The sequence below is a fragment of the Marmota monax genome, unplaced genomic scaffold (genome assembly GCF_021218885.2).
Source record: "Marmota monax isolate L192 unplaced genomic scaffold, Marmota_monax_Labrador192_F-V1.1 WCK01_AAM20220418_F8-fsc01506, whole genome shotgun sequence".
NCBI classification, from domain to species: Eukaryota; Metazoa; Chordata; class Mammalia; order Rodentia; family Sciuridae; genus Marmota; species Marmota monax.
Genome location: NW_026694769.1, coordinates 8,061 through 27,388, shown reverse-complemented (window position 1 = coordinate 27,388; position 19,328 = coordinate 8,061). Strand labels below are relative to the sequence as shown.

At 43.6% G+C, this 19,328-nt stretch overlaps 1 protein-coding gene across 7 annotated transcripts; it reads left to right on the top strand.

Annotated features, from left to right (window-relative positions):
• Nucleotides 1–329: 329 nt before the first annotated feature.
• On the top strand, nt 330–18,969 carry LOC124079541 (butyrophilin subfamily 1 member A1). Of its 7 annotated transcripts, none has more exons than XM_046425127.2 (11): nt 2,817–3,022; nt 3,105–3,167; nt 5,232–5,314; nt 6,848–7,195; nt 9,985–10,266; nt 10,374–10,574; nt 10,847–10,867; nt 10,956–10,982; nt 12,170–12,196; nt 16,257–16,301; nt 16,656–18,969. In XM_046425127.2, exons 3-11 carry the CDS (start codon nt 5,242–5,244, stop codon nt 17,300–17,302), a joined length of 1,671 nt encoding a protein of 556 aa, XP_046281083.1. In that variant the 5' UTR covers nt 2,817–3,022; nt 3,105–3,167; nt 5,232–5,241; the 3' UTR covers nt 17,303–18,969. The 7 variants fall into 7 exon arrangements, with proteins under 7 accessions (XP_046281081.1, XP_046281079.1, XP_046281083.1 ...); XM_046425126.2 differs by having other exon boundaries at nt 2,825–2,842; XM_046425123.2 differs by lacking the exons at nt 2,817–3,022; nt 3,105–3,167 and adding an exon at nt 331–401 and having other exon boundaries at nt 16,275–16,301.
• Nucleotides 18,970–19,328: the final 359 nt, after the last annotated feature.

The window sequence follows — 19,328 nt, the reverse complement described above, 5'->3', positions numbered from 1 at the left end:
GAGAGGGAGTTTCCAAACAGTTCCGGACATGCCCTCCTTTTAAAGTTATGAATTTTGAACATGCAGCTAACAAATATGTACAAGAGTTATTTGGCTTATAAAAACAAATATCACATCAGGAGAAGTAAGATTAAAGCTTTTATAATAGAAGTTCTAATGTGTTTTTGCCTCCCCTTTTGCCCCCCAGGTCCCTGGAGCACCATAAGTGCTGATTCCCCCAACTCTTTTGGATTTAGACTGTGCCTTGGGGCAGACCTGCCCCTGTCAGTGTTTGTCCACGTGACCCTATGACCTTGGATAGCTTACACATATTGTAGAGGATCCATCCTTCAGCTCTAGAATGAGGACAGTGAGAACCACCTCATGGGAATCATCATGGGAATGAAGTATAAAATGTTCAGGTAAAATGACCCTCAGTGAATGGTGTGCCTAAATATTTCTTGGTGGTTATTAGAGAGCAGAGGCCCTGGCTGTGCCTGGGGGGAGGATTCTCTGTGACAGGAGAGGAACAAGGTGTGCAGCATCCTAGGGACTGTTAGAATGTGCCTCTTGGAGCTGGACAGGGCCTCTCCTGCCCTAGGCCCCCCTCTACTTCTCTGAGGGGCGGAGGTCAACCTTTGAGAACTCTAGGCCTTTTCCCATGACCCAGTTTTGAAATCCCTTCCACTGGGACTCACCTGGTTCACCTTTGACCATACATGGGCCTGACCTACCTGGGATTGGGAGGGTCAGTAAATTCTTCCCAGGTCACTGATGGGTCACACATATGGTCAGTGCCTGTGCTGGCTCTCTGCAACTGATCTGACATTGCAGTAACTGGGGAACATGTTTCAGATACTCTGGGCCCATTCTGGTGTCTCATCTTCTTATAGGTTGGGACCGAATGCCAAGAAGGCCTTATCCCTCTTTCCTGGCTTCACTTTTTGTCCTTTTTTAAAAAAATTCTTAGTTGTAGATAGAAACAATATCTGCATTTTATTTATTTTTGGATGGTGCAGAGGATCGAACCCAGTGCCTCACATGTGCTGGGCAAGAGCTCTACCACTGAGCCACACCCACAGCCCTGCTCCTTCCTTTTTATGCCAGCTTTCTCTCAATCTGCTGTCTTTACTTGTAAATTTTTATTTATTTATTTATTTTTTATTAGTTAATATAATTCATTAAATTTTCTATAGGAATGTACAATTTTTGTTTCTCTGGCCTCACTCCTTTATCCTTTTCTATCTCAGGGCTTGAGTGGGAGGGATACTTTACCTCCCTGGAATCTCAGATGAGGAAGGGGGTGGATTGCTCATGCAGAGTGGTGGGGCAGGTGCCCCAGCCAGGAGGGCTCATTGGTGAATTCAGCGTGGGGCTGGGCCAAGGCCTGGCTCCACTAAGAGAGTGAGAGGAATAAGGAGGTCTCTCAGCCGCTTCTAATTGGATATTCAGTTTCGGAGGTGACAGCCTCACCTGGGAGGGGTCTCCCCACCGGAGAGGCAGATGGGCAGACTCAGAAGAAGGGGCTTGCACAGCCACACCACTGGGATTCTACTCAGTGGGCTGCCAGGTCACAGGGCAGCCCATCAGCCAGGTTTATGCTGGATAGAGATTGGAGGGATATTTTGGAACTGAAACAAAATTCACCAACTTGTGTGTCTTTTTCCTTTTCATTTTTTTTTCTAGAAATAAGTAGCCAGAAAACAGTTCTTTAAACCTTTTCCTACAGTAGAAGGTAACCTAGTGAACTCATCTTAGCAGTGTCAAGATAAAGAGATGGTCCTGTATTCTAAGAAAAGGGGTTAAAGGGCTAGGGATATGGTTCAGAGGCAGGGGGCTTTCCTAACATGAGTTCAATCCCCAGTATGAACAGAATGGGGTGGGGGGTTGGGTGAGTGAAGTACTTTACATCAACTCTCACATTTTTAGAATTCCAATGCATTTCATACATTTTACATTAACTGTTGTTTGTGGTTTAGGCATTTATCTGAAGCTATTTAGAAAGTACTTGCTACAGGTAAAAGATAAGACTACATTTTGGTTATAAAAGACAGTACATATTAACCTCATTAATATTAGGATAATTTATGTTTATACAAGAAAAATTATTTGTGGTTCAGTGAATGGTGATTCTTGTCGAAGCAGCTGAACAGTGATCCTGATGAGCTGGGAGAGGATAGTGCTGAGGTTCTGTGTCCCCTGCCAGTGCTGTTCAAGGATTCTGCCAGTGTTCTTTAAGGAGACCTGACCTGCTCTTTGTCACTACTTCCATCCCTTCCTCCCCAAATGGAAGGGCAAAGGGCAACCTTGGGAGGGAGAATGCTCAGGTCTGGGTGAGATAAGCTTTCTGGTCATGTAATTGAGGCAACTGAGAGTCCAAGGTCTCTTTCAGGATCTTGCTCACTTGAGTTACCTGGGGCAGGGGGCTGAGCTGGGCTGGAGATGTGGTGGTGGGAGGCAGTCTCCTGGCACATCTAGGCTCTCCTTCATCTAGGAAGTTACTAGATTGATGTTACCAGATGGCGGGGCTCATGGCTTTATCTCTGCAGTTGTGATAATGAGATGGCATTAGTAAAATTTATGTAGCACAATTCTTGATAGGGATTCAGTATAATTTTGTTTTCTTCTTTTTGTAACATGTCCCTAACATCTCTAGGTTTTAGGGAGTCTGACCTTTGGGCAGGGATTGGTGGTGGCATTCTGAGCTTGTTCTGCAGTGTTCCAGGAAAATGGTGGGCACTCTCTTTTTGCTGCTCTACTCTGCTTCCTTCTTCCTGGTAAAGGGAGCAATGTCCAGAGGGCAGGGTACACTCTGCCCAGGCTCCTTTTACAAGCTTTCGCTTTAGATGGTGGAAAGGAGTGAGTGAGTGGTTGCTCCTCTGACTGGGAGGGCTTAGTGGGGACCCCGGTGTCAGAGACTCTGCAGAGATCACTGCAACTTATGTCCGGCTCTGCTTTGTCCCTTTCCTGGGAACCAACTGCCTCTAGGAGATGAGGAATTTGTGGCCCCAGCATTGGACTCAGAGGCAGAGGACTGGGTTATGTGAGCAGCTTGGGGCAGGTGTAAATTCTGAGGGCATTATTTGTGGTCTTCTGGGGTCCTTTTGACTCTGAAATTTCTCCAGCTCTGTGTTTAGAGATGCTCCAGGAAGTCACAGCCTTTCATAGGTGGGAGAACAGAGAAGAAGGTAAGTTGGCTTTGAAGACACCTGTGACCTAAGAGGAGGAATCTAGGGAGAAGCCGGTGGCAGGAAGGAGCAGAGGATGAGGTGGTGTGAGAGGCAGTGTGGGGGAGTAGGTGGAACAGTCTTGTTCTAGGAAGACCCAGGAGAAGCTTAATGAGGGTTGTTCCTCTATTCATTTGCTATAATGACATTTCTTTAACATTTTCTTGGACCAGGCCCTGTTTTAATTACATGTAGTGACTATAAATCACATCATTTTCATTACAAACTTGGGAGGTAGATGTTGTGACTATGTCCATCAGACAGTCAAGGAAACTGAGGCCAAGAAGGTCACGGTGAGAGTGGCTGAGCCTGGAGGGCAGCCTTGAAGTCGGCTCCCAGAATTTGTTCTTCCCAATACCACAGACTGTCTTCTCCCTGGTCCTTCCAAATTGTAGGTGATTTGGGGTCTTTTCTCTGACCAGGGCTCATTATCTCTATGCTTTGTCTCCAGGAAGGGTCCCTAACCTCTCAGGAAGGGTCCCTAACCTCTCAAAGAAAAAGAAGGCAAGGACAAACCTGTTGGTGGGGGAAGTGCTTGGCACCTTCTAAATGAAGCGCCATATCTGAGCCCGCAGTGGAAGGGACTGGGCTGAGATTCAGGTTTAGGGGAACTCCACATCTAAGAAAGCAGGACAGGGTTCTGGGCTCCTGTGATGGGCACCACAGCCTCCTTGAGGGCATGTCTGTCTCTGACACTGCCCAGGCCAAACCTGGGCATAATTATGGGGCAGGAGAAGAGGCAAGCAGGAGTTTGCATGATTTTCATAATGGGAACCCTGGGTCTGGGCCCTCCTTTCTGGGGGGTCATGAGTGGTATGTGAATAACAGAGAGATAGAGGAATGCCTTCCACCAAAGAGCTCCAGGTATATATAGAGAAAGAGCCTGGTGTTCTGGGTCAAGTAAGCTGTGGTTGGGGGGGGAAAGGAAGGAACGGTTTCTTTCTTTCTTTTCTTTTTTTTAATATCCTGTTTTTCTTTGAAGTTGCTCCTCCTTTTGCATTTCTTCATTGATCTTTCCTGCAGTAATTTTTTTCTAAATATTGAACTGGTGGGTTTTCATTCTCCTTATTAGAAGTCTTGTGTAAAGAAAAAAATGCTCCCATTAATTTAATTATCCATTTATTTATAATAATACAAACTCAGATTTTATTTGAGGAACTACAATCCAAATAAAATATAAAAAGTATTTTCTTAGTAATTTTATTCTTTTTATTATGGCTTTTTTATTTGATGGCTCAAGCCTTGGCTATTAGAAGCTCTTTCTGGTTGGTGAGTCTTTCCTAGTGACTAGGTCCCATTCTCTTTTTCTTCCTTTTCTTTGATTTTCAACCCCCCCCCCCCACACACCTTTGGTGATATATTTGCTTAACTATATGTCTGAGCACTTTCTCCCAATCTGCTACTATGATATGCTCCAAATGTAATTTATGTTTATCTTGCTTCAGTCCTATCATCAGGCTGTTTTTCAGAGATCCCAGTATTTTTTTAATTGGAAAAGGATATTTAAAAACAACTACATTAATGCTCCGTATGCTTGTGGCTACTAGAGTGTCATTTTTTCTGGAACTACTTGTTTTTCCAAGCTAGAAACATGTGGTAGGCTGACTCACCTATATGCATCCATACCTGCATTTATTTAAGTTTCTACCCCTTTCTCTCTCTCTCTCTCTCTCTCTCTCTCTCTCTCTGTGTATGTGTGTATGTGTGTGTGTGTGTGTGTACACATGTGAACACTCATGCTTGTACTAATAGGAACAGTTTCTTACCAGGTAATTCTATGGTTTCCTGATACCACAGTCTTCCCACAAGAGCTGGAAGGAGCCCAGGCTCAGCTATTTGATAGTGTCAGGGTAGTGGGGGGCCCACCACCCTGTTAGTATGATGAACCAATAGGAAATGCTTTGCTCCAGCAGGGGACTGCTGTCCAGCCCTGAGCCCTGCTCTCTATGCTGAGGTGCTGGAGCTCTGGGCTGGACCTGCCTCCTGCCTGCAGGTCTCGGCCCTCATCCCCATCTCTCTCCCCAGCTCTAAAGATATGGAAGGGCGCTGCAGTCGCTCCTTGCTCTGCTGTCTCGCTTCCCTGCTTCTCCTTGTCCAGCTGTCCACAGGTGAGTGTCCCCATCTGTTTTCCTTTGTGGTTTTAAAAATCAAGATAGAAAAACATTTGAAAATACATTTTCCTCATTTTTTTTTTGTTTTCTTGGCTTTTTTTTTGGTGCTGCGAGCTTTCATTCATTCATTTTATTCCTGAAATATTAATGAAATGTTGATTGGTAGGTGCTATTCTATGAAAGAATCAGACACAAATTCTGTCATACAGTTTGTCTTCTAGCAGGAGAGAGTGAGTAATAACTGCAACTAGGCAGAGAGGCCTAAGAGTGTTGGAAACTATGGGAAATGCAGCAGGGCAGGGTGTGGACAGTCCGGGGCATGGGAGGCAGGTGTGGGCAGGCAGCACTGTTCAGTGAGGTGGTGTGTAGATGGGAACATAACCCTGGAGAAGGAGGAGTGAGCTGTAGGACCATTTGGAAGGAGGGTTCCTGCAGGGGGAGGAGCCTGTACAGAGCTGGCAGTGTGCTGAGGTGTGAGGAAGCTCAGAGGCCAGTGTTGCTGGACTAGAGCCCATGGAGAGAGAAGCAGCAGGTGAGTTCAGAAGGGTCTTGGGAAGGAGGGTCAAACTAGACAGGCCTGGGGAGAAGTGGGGAGCCATGTGGAGGCTTTGAGCAGAGCAGCATCATGGATCAGCTCACGTGTTAAAAGGATCACTGAGGTCAGGAATCCTAGTCATTCTCCAGTTGAGATTTAATGGTGGCTGAGACCAGAGTGGAGAGGTACAGGATTTGAGAGTAGCTCTTTGGAGGCCCATTGCAGCGTGTCCTGCAGAGGAGTCATGTGGTAGCCTCAGAAGCCCAAGAGTCCCAAGAGTGGAGAGTGAGGTGAACTGCTTCTTGAACATGCATTGATGGGGGTTTCCGTGAATTATGAGAGCAGGATTTTCATAGCAGTAAGTAACATTTGACTCTGTGTTTTAAAGTGCATATGTATTTCTCTCCTCCCTCAGTGGAGGAGAAAAATATAGACTGAAGTAAATAATTTAGAATAGGAAGAGGGGAATTTCCTGGGTGTGACTGAATGACCAAAGAGTGCTGACCCAGGCCGCATGTGAGCTCTTTGTCAGTTTTCATGTTTGTCCTGAGACAGGGGTTTGTTAGACCTGGGGTTCCCAGGTCCCAATGTGTGCTCCTCAGACCACCCTTGGAACTCCTTGCAAATGCACATTCATTGCCCCCCCACACACCCCAGATCTAGTGGATGAGACACTCTGGAGTGGAGTCCAGTGATGTGTGCTCTATAAGGCAGCCTTATGGTTCTGGTGCATGAAAGTTTGAGAATCACTGAATTAGAGATTTCTTCATGGGATGGCCTGGGACCAGGAGCAGAAGACAATGAGGGAGTGTCTTTGGCATTATTTCTGGCCACATGATAATGATCAGAAGACCTCTTCCAAATCCATCAGACTTCTAGGGTCATCTCATGTGGCCCCTGCCCCGGCTTTCCTGGCCTTCCCACCTGATGTTGTATGTTCTCGTTTTTTGGTCTGTGTCTCTCTAGCTTTCTCCCCACTATGTCTGTGCCCACAGAGCAATTCCAGGTCATTGGCCCTCGACACCCCATTTTGGCAGTGCTGGGTGAGGATGTCATACTTCCCTGCACCCTAGTTCCAGCCATGAATGCAGAGAACATGGAACTTGGGTGGTTCCGCACCACATTCTCACAAACAGTGTTCATCTACTGGAACCATTGGGAACAGACTGAGGAGCAGATGGCTGAGTACAGAGGGCGGACTTCATTGGTGAGGGGCTGCCTTACTGAGGGGCATGCTGCCATGCTCCTCCGCCAGGTCCGGGTTTCTGACAATGGAATGTACACCTGCTTCTTCAGACATGGAGGCTTCTATGAAGAGGCTGATTTGGAAGTGAAGGTGGCAGGTTAGTTACTTGATGTCTATTCTGGAGACCTTGGGAATATTGGGTTTGATGGGAATATCAAGGATCATCTAATTTAACCTAACATTTTATAGGTGAAGTGGAGAAAAAAGTGGCTCATCTTTTATTAATTGATTCAATACAAACACTGTATAGGGAGCATCTAAAATATTTTGGGACTTGTCCTGTGCACCAGAGATATATCAGTGTAATAGAGATCCCAGCCATGAGGAGTTTACATTCTAGAGACAAAGGAAGAAAAATTATAAGAAATAATTCAGTACAAGATGGCATAAGATGATAAGTACTTAAGACAAAAGACCAAGTAGATTTAAGAAAGGGGCTCAGGATGTGGGCTGGGAATTTAGGACAATCCATAGTGTTACATAGGGAATTGGGCAGAGTCTTATTGACAGTCTAAACAAGGCTCAAAGGAAGTAGGTATTTAGCCAGGTGGATATCTGTGGGGCCAGAGTTTAATGCAGAGGGAGCACCTGCTATGAAACCTTTGAAGTAGGAGTTTGGTTGATTATTCTGGGTATAATGAGGCCATCATGGTTGGTAGGAGGAGTGAAGAGAGGATGGTAAGAAGTGGCAATACTGGAATAAAGAGATGGTCCTGTATTAACACCACTGTCAGGTGTCAGGATGAGGTCATTAGGAGTAGACACCTGGGCTGGCACAAGAGCCCTGGATGTTGATGGGCTGGAATGTAAAACGGCAGAGGGCATACAATATGGTGATTGTGGCTACTTGCATTTGACTAAATAGTTCTTGGGGTTGAGTGTAAGGGCTCTGAGGATCTCAGATGGTGGAGTTTGGGGACAAGTGTTCAGAGAGGAAGACAGTTACTGGATCAGTAAAGGCTTTCTGTGCTGTGTTATGGAGTTTGGTTGCAGAGTAGGGGGAATCCTAAACAGAGCCAAGCTGGGAATGCTCATGTTGGCAGTTTGAATGGATGAATGGGAGGTGAGCAAGAAGGAGGCTTGGAGTGCATTTGTGATGTGGAGAGAATGATTGCCTGACCTGAGGCATGGTAGTGGGGTGGGAGAGGAGGAGTCAGGTTTAGAAACCAGATTCAACTAAACAGATTTGTGGGCACAAAGTTTGGAAGGGGAAGAGAAGTGTTCAGAGACTTCCAGTGTTTTATTTGAACCATTGTTGTTTCATGGCAGGACTATTGATAATTATGTGTCAGTTCTACTGCTGTAATAATGCTGTGTAACAAACAGCCACAATCTCAGGTGATTTGGCAATAAAAATGTATTTAATTCAGGCACTAAGGGAGTTCAACTAATTGGGGCTGAACTTGGCTAATCTCACCTGGGTTTACTCATACATCTTTGGTCATGTTTCAGAAATAGAATTAAAAACAAAATCTTCCATGCTAGGAGAAAACACTTTTATTACTGAATAAGCAACAAACCAGATTGTGATACATATTATGGTGATCTGTGAACGGATCACACAACTTGAAAGGAATTTCATCTTTGTTTTTAGAGTGAAGCATATATAATCTCCTGTATACTTATTTTGAAAACGAAGAATAACTAATCCTCAATTAAGAGGGCTCAAAGAACTATTGTTCCACATAACTCATCCTAAATTTACATGGTAGTTTGGGAGATCATCTGTGTAATCTATTAGGCTTTATCTGGAAGCAAAATGAACTCCTCCAGCTTTATGACAGGAAGCAGTTTTACAACTTGGATCAAGATGCCCACATAAGTTAGGCTCCTACCTTTCCACAGAAAAGGGGGCAAAGGGTTGCTATCTTCCCTGATGTTTACATTTCAAAGAAATGGTTCCCAGGTTCTTGAGAAAGTCATTCCTGAGCCACAAAGCTGGCAAAAAACCTAACTAGTTTTCAAAATCATGTATAAAAATTTCAAAAGAGAAGGAAGTATCTATTTGTAATTGCAATTTCCTAAAGCAAATGGTATAAGAAAAAGGAAGAGAATCTTATTTTATTAACAGGGAGAATTAAACTTTTTACTTGTAATTTTTATTTGTTCTTAAGTTAGCAGAAAAGTTCACCAGGTGCACCTTGGTTGGGTGTGCTGATGTTTCAGGTGGTCATGTGGCTGACCTAGGGCAGCAGTAGCAGGTTGACCAGGCAATGTTACATGAGTCCATCCTCAACTGGGTAGACCAGGATTGTCCTCCTGTGGAAATGGCAGAGGGAATAAACCATGGTTCATTAGTCATTTTTGCTAATTTTTCATTGCCAAATTGAATCCATTACTGGGCCCAGGGGCAGAAGGTAAAGGCAGTAAAAAATTAAGTGGAATTTCTAGAACTGACTATAAAGAAGGGTGAAGTATTGGATTATTTTAATAATCATTTTATCACAAGTGGTGCAAATTAATGAATTCAGTTCTGAATTTGAGTTTGAAGTGTATGTGAGGAAACCTGGTAAAGATAACTCATAGGGACATGGGTGGAGGGTAAGATAATTCAGGAGTCAAGGTGGTCACTGAATACGATTTTGGACATGATATACACAGAGAGGGTGATGTCCCAGGAGAGTGTGTGAGGTGAGAAGACTGAGATCCAAGGAGGGAGCCCTGGGACAAAATTCTTCCTGTTTTTTTCTTTGGGCATCACAGCTGGGGACAAGAGCCTACTGCCCTGTGTGGGTCCCTGTGCTCCTTCCATTTATTCCGTCTTTCCGTAGAATTCCCAGAATTGAACATGAAAACCTTCCCCCTGAAGTTATGTAATGTCTTGGCAACTCTGGGGTCTCAGAGCCCAAGGTGGCCTCCTGGGGCTACACAGCTTCCTTCCCACAGGTATGGGCTCTGACCCCCAAGTGCACATAGAAGGGCCAGAAGAGGATGGAGTGTGCTTGGTGTGCAAAGCCCCAGGATGGTTCCCAAAGCCCCAGGTGCAGTGGAGAGACCTCAGTGAAAACAAGTTCCCAGCGCTTTCTGAAACCCACTCCCAAGACACTGAGGAGCTGTTTAGTGTGGAGGCCACTCTGGTGGTGAGAGACAGTTCTGTGGGGAATGTGACCTGCTCTGTCCTCAACCCTGTCCTGGGCCAGGAGAAGGCCATGGCTATTTACATCCCAGGTCAGTGCTGCTTCCCACTCCCAGCAGAGCTTTGGGGAGGGCTGGCCTCTCTGAGTGAGCTGGCTCTCCTGGGTGTGTCCCTGACCTGCTGTCTGCCTGGGCCACAGAGCCCTTCTTCCCTCAGGCTTCTCCCTGGAAGCCAGCATTTGCTGTGATCCTGACCATGCTGGGGCTCCTACTCTTGGGGGCTTGCTATTTTATCAGAAAAGCACATTCCAGAAGGATGCAGGTGAGGCAGGAAAAGGAGCATCAGCAGCGGCTTAAGAAGCAGGAACAGCAGGCAAAGGAAGAGGTGCTGAAGACCATTGGTAAGACCACAAAGGGCAAGTGCAGACCTGGTGGTGAGTGGGACAGCTGACGGGGGCCAGAGTCCGAGTCCAGCTCTCTAGGGAGATCCAGGGTCCTGGACTCAGAGGAGGTGACTGAGGAGATCAGAGAGGACAGCTAGAGACTGGTGGGGTTGAGTGGGTTTGTAGTTAGAAATTCTAGTGAACAGAAATGTTTTCCTTAGGTTTTTCAGGCACTCAGTCTTTCCTTTTCTTGGGGATGGGCGTTCACACTGTTTTTCATTTTCTTTCAGATGAACTCAAGGCAGATCTCAGTAAGTTCTGCTTTCCCTTCTGAATTTTCTGTTTCCTTGGTAGCAGATGTTCTAGTTCCTAGCTCCCCTATTTCTTGTTGTTTTTCAGATCAGAGGAAAGCTGCTTATCTCTCTGGTAAGTGACTCTCCCTCCATTTATTCCTTGTTTCCTTATCCAACCTGTGTTATGGTGTCCCTTCTCCTTGTTTCTGTCTAGGCACAGACATGTGGGGCCTTATCCCTGGGAAGCTAGTGGATGCCAGTACACTGGTCCCTGGCCTTTCCTTGATCTGGTCTACTGTTTCCTATCTAGCATGTGGAAACCTGAGTTTGATGGTGACCTGTGGTCTGTCATGTATTCTGCATCTTATTTCAACCCTGGATTGCCATATATATATATATATATATATATATATATATATATATATATATATATATATATATCAGTCTTCAATGCATCTAGCAGTTGGATTGCACCTAGAAGATTAAAGGCAGATATTAAGATCATTAAATGATCTATATAAGTAAATGGAGTCATTAAGTTTAGGAGTATGGCCTTCTGTTCATCTCCCAACAAATCATCAGTGAGGGATTATGTTTTCTCCAGCTCCCGAAGGTGCTAATCCAAGAAGGCTGCTCACCACAGGTGGGAAAGTGATGGAGTGAACCAAGTACTTCCTAAAAAGTGGTTCTTATTCTCTGGAAATATTTCACATGTGAAAAGTTGGGCAGTTTTACTGAAGAACTCATTCCTGTCTTTAAATCATTCTTCATTTTTGGCAATTTCCCAAGTGTCTTTTTTAATTTTATTTTTTCATTTTGTGGTGCGGAGGCATGAACCTGGAACCTCGTGCATGCTAGGCCATCCCTCTACCATGATGTACATCCCCACCCCTTCCTCAAATGTATCTTTTCTTGAGAAAGCCTGGATATAATAATACCCCTCACAATTGTGGAATGAATTATATTTATTCTCTCAAATATTTTCACACATAGTGTAATTTTGATCCTTAGTGGCAAAACTGAATAAAGACAGATAGAATATGGATTTTTATGAGTTTTGAGGCAGACAGTTTTCTGACAGAGAGAAAGCAGTGGGACAGTGGTAGTAGTTGGCCTGTAAAGCAGCCGTCTTGATCTGTGGTCCAGGGGATTTCCCACAATACCCTGTGGACTCTGATACTGCAAGAGCCCATCTACTTTCTGGCTCTCTCCTCCTGTGGGTAGTCCCATCTTTAGAATGGAGAGGAGGCCAGGGCAGGTACATTCATGCTGAGCAGGCTTGTTTTAGCTGTGGTCTCACCACTGTGTGTTCCCTTTCAGCCTGGAGGAAGGCCCCCCTGTATGCAGGTAAGTGACTCTGATGTGTCCTTGGCCTTCCCTCCTCCAGGATCCTCCTCTGCCCTTCTGTGTCAGTGGCCTCTACCCAGGATGGGATTAGGTTTCCTGCTCTCTTGTCTAATCTGTTTTTCACCTTCCCAGTAAATACTATTAACTTCTCTTGTTTTTTTTTCCCTATAATCCTTACACATTAATCTGCCCCATGTCCAATCTAACCAAAGCCAAGTACAATAGGAAAGCAAAATTCTCCTAAAAGGAGAAAAGATAATTGTAAAAGATAATTGCATTGGAAGACCACAGGGACTTCTCCCTGGATTGGATCACAGAACTCATATCACATTCCTGTCTTTTAATCATTCTTCATTAAAACAATTTTTTTTTTAGTTGTAGGTGGACTCAATACCTTTATTTTATTTTTATGTGGTGCTGAGAATTGAACCTAGTGCCTCACGCAGGTAGGGGAGCACTCTACTTCTGAGCCACAACTTCAGCCCTAAATTATTCTTCATTTTTGGTAATTTCCCTAATGTCTTATTTAATTTTAATTTTGTTTTTTCATGTTGTGGTGTGAGGAGTGAACCTGTTCTAGGCTCATCCTCCCCTGCAGGTTAGGGTTAAATGCACCCTCTGAAAACATTGTGTTTGACTGGTATTTGTTGTTGGTGCAGTGACACTGGAGAGTTCAGTTGTGGGCAGAGCCTGGATGGAGCAGGTTGGAACTGTGGATAGGAATTGCTGGTCTCCATGAAATTTCAGAAATCATATTTGACAGCTTAGGACTTACATCTTCCTAATGTGGGGCCTTGATTCTCTATTCCCTTTACCCTGGATTTTTATCGTTTGGGTCCATGTTTGGTTTTCTTGTTTCTTCATGGTCCTCTGGATATTGGTCTTCTCTCAGCCACCTCCTACTCTGACTCACTGTCCTAGTTTGGTTTCTTCTAAGCATCTAGGTTGCTGAGAAATGAGTTTCTGGTGTTCAGAATTTGGGGTCCAGGATGCTAGGGGATCTGAGAACCACTTGAAATTATATGCAAAGTCTGTGTTTGTGTTTGTGTTACAGGAACACAATGCAATTTATATTGATTACAACACTTTTCTCTGATTTTAAGAGAATTTTGCTTTGCCTGTTGGGCTTGGTCTTTGTTGTTGTTGTTGTTTTTAAAATGTGTGAAGATCATAAAAGGAGAAACCTGGAGAGTTTAATATTATTTACCCAAGAAAGGGTAGAGAACAAACCAGAGAAGAAAGGATGAGGTAGGAGGAGAGAGGAAGTCAAAAGGAAAGTAGAGTGCCCAAGATTCACATAGACATTTTGGTTGTGCTGAAGCAGTGAGAGCTGGAAGATCACATCCAAGGTGGTTTGAGTTGAGTGTGAAGAGGATTTGCAGGTTCTTTGTGTGCCTGAAATGTAATCAATTCCTTGATACATCTTTGAGAGTTTTCAGTTAATACATTGTGTGTGTGTGTGTGTGTGTGTGTGCGTGAATTCCATTAATCTATTTCTAAGTAATCATCTCATTGAGTTTGCTTGTGATAATGAGACCACCTGAACCTTCCAGTAGTAGTTAGGAAAGGCATATGCTAAGGCAGTTTCCAATTCAATGAAAAATTATCCAGAGGACTCTTTAACTCTGGGGGTGAGTTTAGGACCTGTGCCATCTGAATTTGTACAATATGCCCTTTTCCTACTCTGGATGTTTCTTTTTCACATCAGGGATATAGACTGTGAGTGACAGAGGAAGGTGAGCCATGGCATCAAGAGGCTTTGGATTCAGATATTTGAGGAACATTCTTTGAGAATCTTAATGATTTTCCTGGGGACATTTTTATTAAAAAAGAAGAATCAAATTGTCTTTATTTTTACCATCTCCCCATTCTCTACTGAATTAATATCTATATGTTTTCATGTATAAATTGCATACTCTTTTATTTTGTAAGAATAAACACCATAACTCTACTAGAATCAACACTGTCATATTGAGAGGTCCATAGTGTGAGGTGGACAAATGTCTATCTCATCTTGTTCATGAAATTGTAACAATGAGCTATATATTCAAATTTTCAGTGGGAATTATATGAAGGCTGCATTAAAGTGCATAGCATGGCACTTGACACACTGGAAAGTCTCAAAAGGTTTTTCTCTTTCATTCCTTCTTTTCTCCCCCATCTGCTTCCTTCTCCTCCATTTTCTTCTTCTTTTTTTTTGATATTCTCAGTCAGGTATTATATAGAAAATTATAATTGGATTTTATCTAATATCTTGGTGAAAAATGAGCAAAACTTACTTTTCTCCAAGGATCATCTGGGTCTGCTCAGACATTTTATATGATCTAGTTTCTATTAAGCAACTCCACAAAGATGGAAATACCAATGTATATGATTGAACCTGTATTAGTGGAAATATGGGGCACAAATTTAAACACAAATCTTTAAGAAAGAAAAAATTTTGGTTAATGACCTTCCTATCCTGTTCCGAAAATGGAGTATGGAGGTTGGAGGAGACTTATGTGGCTTTGGAGCAGTGGGGGAAGAGGGACCATGGGTTTTCTCTTAGTTATTTCAGGTCTTCACCATCAGGAGGCTAGTCTAAACTGGTTCATAAGACCCTTGGTTTGGTGTCTCCTGAGTAAAGGCAGGTCTCATCTCATTGCTTGGTCACCCTTCCCGGACCCTGAGGTAAAGTCCAAAGTCTGTGTCACTTATTCCTAGTAGCCATTGGGTTTTTTCCTTTAACCTTCAGACTTTCTCTGGTTCACTGACTCACTGGGAACCTGCCTTTTCACCATCCAGCAGAGCATGTGAGACTTTCTGGGTCCTCAGCTTCCCGAGTGCAGGAGACACAGAGATTCATGTTTTCTGCCAGCACATTTCTCTGCCAGTGCTTTTTTCCACATGGGGTGTGTCACCTAAGTGGGCATATTAGCTTTCTATTTGCTGCCATGTTAGTACAAAATTAGTAGCTTCAGCCAACATAAATATGTTATTTTAAATATTTGTAGGTCAGAAGTCCAAGAAGGTATGAACAAGGCTGTGTTCCTTTGTGGAGGCTGTTGTCTTGTGCAGTTTCTAGAGGCCCTCTGTATTCCCTCATTTGGGGGCCTGTTCTTCCATCTTCAAAGCCAGCAGCACAGCATGGTTTTGACCTTGTTTATGTGATTCTATCTGCTTCTCTGACCACACCCAAGAAAGGTCTGTGTTTACAAGGGTTCATGTGATGGTTTGGACTCATCCAGACAATCCAGAATAACCTCCTCTGCTCAAGAACCTGAATCTTAATCACCTTTGTAAAGTTGCCTATGTATTTAACCTATTCACACACTCTGGAGTTTAGGACTATGGGTTCTATCATAGCTGGAAGTTTTAAAACTCTTTAGGCAATTCTTGTGGGAGACAAACGACTAGATCCGATATTTTTTGGGTTCTCCCATATGTGTTTTTCTCCTATTGTTCTGTGAAAAGTTGAAGAAAAGTCACTAGTGTTAACCTCTCACTGGATATATTTGTTTCCTGCTTTGAACTTCTTTCTCTCCCATCCTAAAACCCTATCCATTGCCTCCTAACTGGGCAAAATTTCTCTGAGTTCCCTGCACTCATGATTTATAGTCATCCTCCAAGTTTAGCTAAGCTAGATGTAATTCTCAACTCATGGCTTAGAGGTACCTTACAAGTGCAGCACAGTCAGTTCTTTATAAGTAAATGGAGGTCTTGGAAATTTTGATAACCTCAATTCTATATCAAGATAACCCAGTTGTCCGGATGGTTATGTGTCTGTGTCTTGAGAAAGTATTATTTGGTAGCTAAATCTGAACAGTGACCTTTCAGATTGATATCCAGCATTTTGATCCTGGGGTGTTAAGCTTTTTGGCTTAGTCCTCATGGGAATGCTGCAGCAGGATGTGTGAGTGGTGTGTGTGTGTGTGTGTGTGTGTTTGTGTGTGTGTGTAAGAGATAAATACAGCACGTGAATGTTTTCACACAGCTTTTCCCTTCTTCCTCCCACATTGCTGTTTCATAAGACTGGGTGCTGACCTTGATGTGTACAGACTCTGCAAATCCTTGATATCAGATGTGTGTTCTCTCGTAGATTGGCGGAAGGAACAGTTCCAAGCCTGTGAGTGACTGTGCGCTTCTAGATGTTCCTCCTGTTGCCCTCATGGCTTCTGGCTTCTCCTTAAGTTCTCTGTGGTGATTCAGATGCTGGCATCACCAATGGTGATGCTGTGGCAGAAGTGATAGTCACAACACTGGTACTGGTTCTTAAGGGACCTGTCACAAGTCTACCCCCCAAATCAATCTCTGGCTCCTTCTCCTCATTGAGGACGTGGGCTTGAGTTACAAGACTGGTATCTCAGGAGGCTTATCCCCTCCTCAGCTCAGGCAGCTCTGTGGCTGTGAGGTGGTGGGTGGCTGTGTGCTTTGTTTTGGGGCAGGGAGGACCTTGCATGATTGATAACTCTCTCAACAGGGTCTGTCACTCTGGATCCATTGTCTGCTCATCACTGGCTTTCTATCTCTCATGAAAAGATGCATCTGTCCTGGAAGGACCCCAGCCTGTTGTACTGTGATGAAAAATGCAGTGTGTTGGGTCTTAAGGGCATCACATCAGGAAGATGGTTCTGGGAAGTGGAGATAGAGAATGAACTCTTCAGCAAATGGACTCTGGGAGTCTGCAGGAAAGATGTGAGGAGAACAGGCAACTACCTGGAATTATCACAAAGGGGGTTTTGGGTCATGGGGAAAGGTAACAATAAGTATTTTGCCCAAACTGATCCTGAGACTTGTTTATCTCCTAGGCAGGATCCCTGCAGGGTGGGGGTTTTCCTGGACTACAGTGAAGGGGATGTCTCCTTCTATAACATGATTGATGGGTCCCACATTTTTTCTTTCCCTCCCATCTCCTTCTCTGGAGCTCTCTTTCCATACTTCATGCTTAGGTATGGAGGTGTGTCCATGACCATCTGCTCCATGGCAAGTGGGTCTGAGGGGCTCCCTGTACCCCTTAACAATTTTTCCCCTTTGGAGGAAATCCTGAGTACCCCAATGGAGGGGTTCAGCTCAGGTTGTGGTGTTAATTGTGCTCCCCCAGAGGCTGAATCTCTGTTACTTCCCTAACACTTCCAGGTTTTGTCCACATAGAGTGCCTTGCTGTCTGTGATCCCTCACTGTGGCTCTTCCTGGGGCGACAGACTCCTGGTCGCAAAAGCTCATGAGATGAGACTTGGACTGTTCAGTGGGCTTGTCCTTCTGCTTTCTGTTCAGACTTCACATGTGTGGTTATGAGAGTTCAGTTCATATCTTATATTCAGATAGCAGAAGATAAAATTTGGCTGTTTTGTAACTGGTTTAGAGAATATGCAATTTAACTGAGGAGCCCTATTTTTTGGTATTAAAAGTTATTTCAAGCAGCTGTGGCAGTACATACCTGTAATCCCATCTACTGGGGAGGTTAAGGCACGAGGATCAATTTATCCCAAAAGTTTGAGACCAGCTGGGGAACATAGTGGTACCCTGTTTCCAAAAACAAAACAAAACAAAACAAATTCAAACAGAGGGGAGATCATGTTACTGCACTTGCAAGTGTGTAGAGGAACTTTGAGGTTGAGAATGATCCCCAGTTCTATTTTTGCAGATTTAGACTATCAGATGACAGTCATTATCTAAAAATTTCCAGGGAAATTGATAGGTATGTTAGTCACCTTTTTGTCTCTGTGACAAAATACTGAGAAAATCAACCTAAAGGAGGACAGATTTATTTTCCTCACAGTTTTAGAGGTTTCAGTCCATAGTCACCTGGCTCCATTGTTTTTGAGGGAGAATGTCATTTCATGACAGGGAGCAGGTGGTGGAGCAAGTGGCTCACCTCACAGCAGGCAGGAAGCAAGAAAGGAAGACAGAGGGAAAGGGGGGTGGAGGGAGGCAGGAAGGGAGGTAGGGAGGGAGAGATAGATAGATAGATAGATAGATAGATAGATAGATAGATAAGGGGCCAAGACATAGTCTTCAAGGACACATCCAAGTTATCTACTTCCTTCCTGTTTCCTAGTCCCCACCTACTGAGGTTCCTACCACTTCCCCAAAAGGCCACCAGCTGGGGACTAAGATTTTAACATGTGAGCCTTTGGAGGATATTTCAGTTCTAAAGTACAATAAATGATGGAGTTTTAAGAGAAGAAAGAGTACAACATTCTATGTTATCTGCTTCCTATTCTGGGATGAATGGAATATACCCATTTTTCCATAATTCAATAGCTTTCTGGACACAATACCTTTATTTAGTTATTTTTTAATGTGGTACTGAGGATCAAAGCCAGTTCCTCATACTTGCTCCAACAGTGAGCTACAGATGAGACCAGTTGTTCTGACTTGGGGAGAGACAATAAAGTTTGGGAATTGGAAGATAGAAAGTACATATAATTACACTGTCCATCTATAAACAAGGATTGTAATAGCTTTGTATATTTTCTCTTTGCTTGGGGTGTATATGTGTGTATTTTTATGTATTGACCATTTGCTTCCTCTCTCTTCTTATATTCATAATTTTATATACAAATTGTTATCTTTAGGTAACAGTATAGTCAATGGGACTGAGTGAATTTGAAGAGTAAATACTATAGCAGTGTAGTGTACAGTGACTGGGAGTGCTTCTTATGTTGGGGAACAGATGAAAACCTCTTCATTTTCAGGGGCTTTGTCATGATAGATTTGTTGTTTTATGGAAGTTCAAATGGTTGTAAAATGGTGTAACATGTATGCATACATAAAGTATAAAGTCAAAGGTGTGTACAGAGTCCAGTATCATTTCATTACATTTCTTTTCCAAATCCACTCCATGTTGGTCTTCTTTGTGTTATTGTAACTGGACCTTGTGAACACTTCTTTGCATTCTGACACAATGTGAGACTATTGGTACAATGCACTGGAGGAGCCACTGCAAGGCAAGGTAGTTCTGTTTCTTTCTTTCTTTCTTTCTTTCTTTCTTTCTTTCTTTCTTTCTTTCTTTCTTTCTTTCTTTCTTTCTTTCCTTCCTTCCTTCCTTCCTTCCTTCTTTCCTGTACCAGGGATTGAATCCAGTTGTGCTTACTGAGAAACATTCCCAACCTATTCTTTTAAAAAAATATTTTTCTTTAGTTGTGGATGG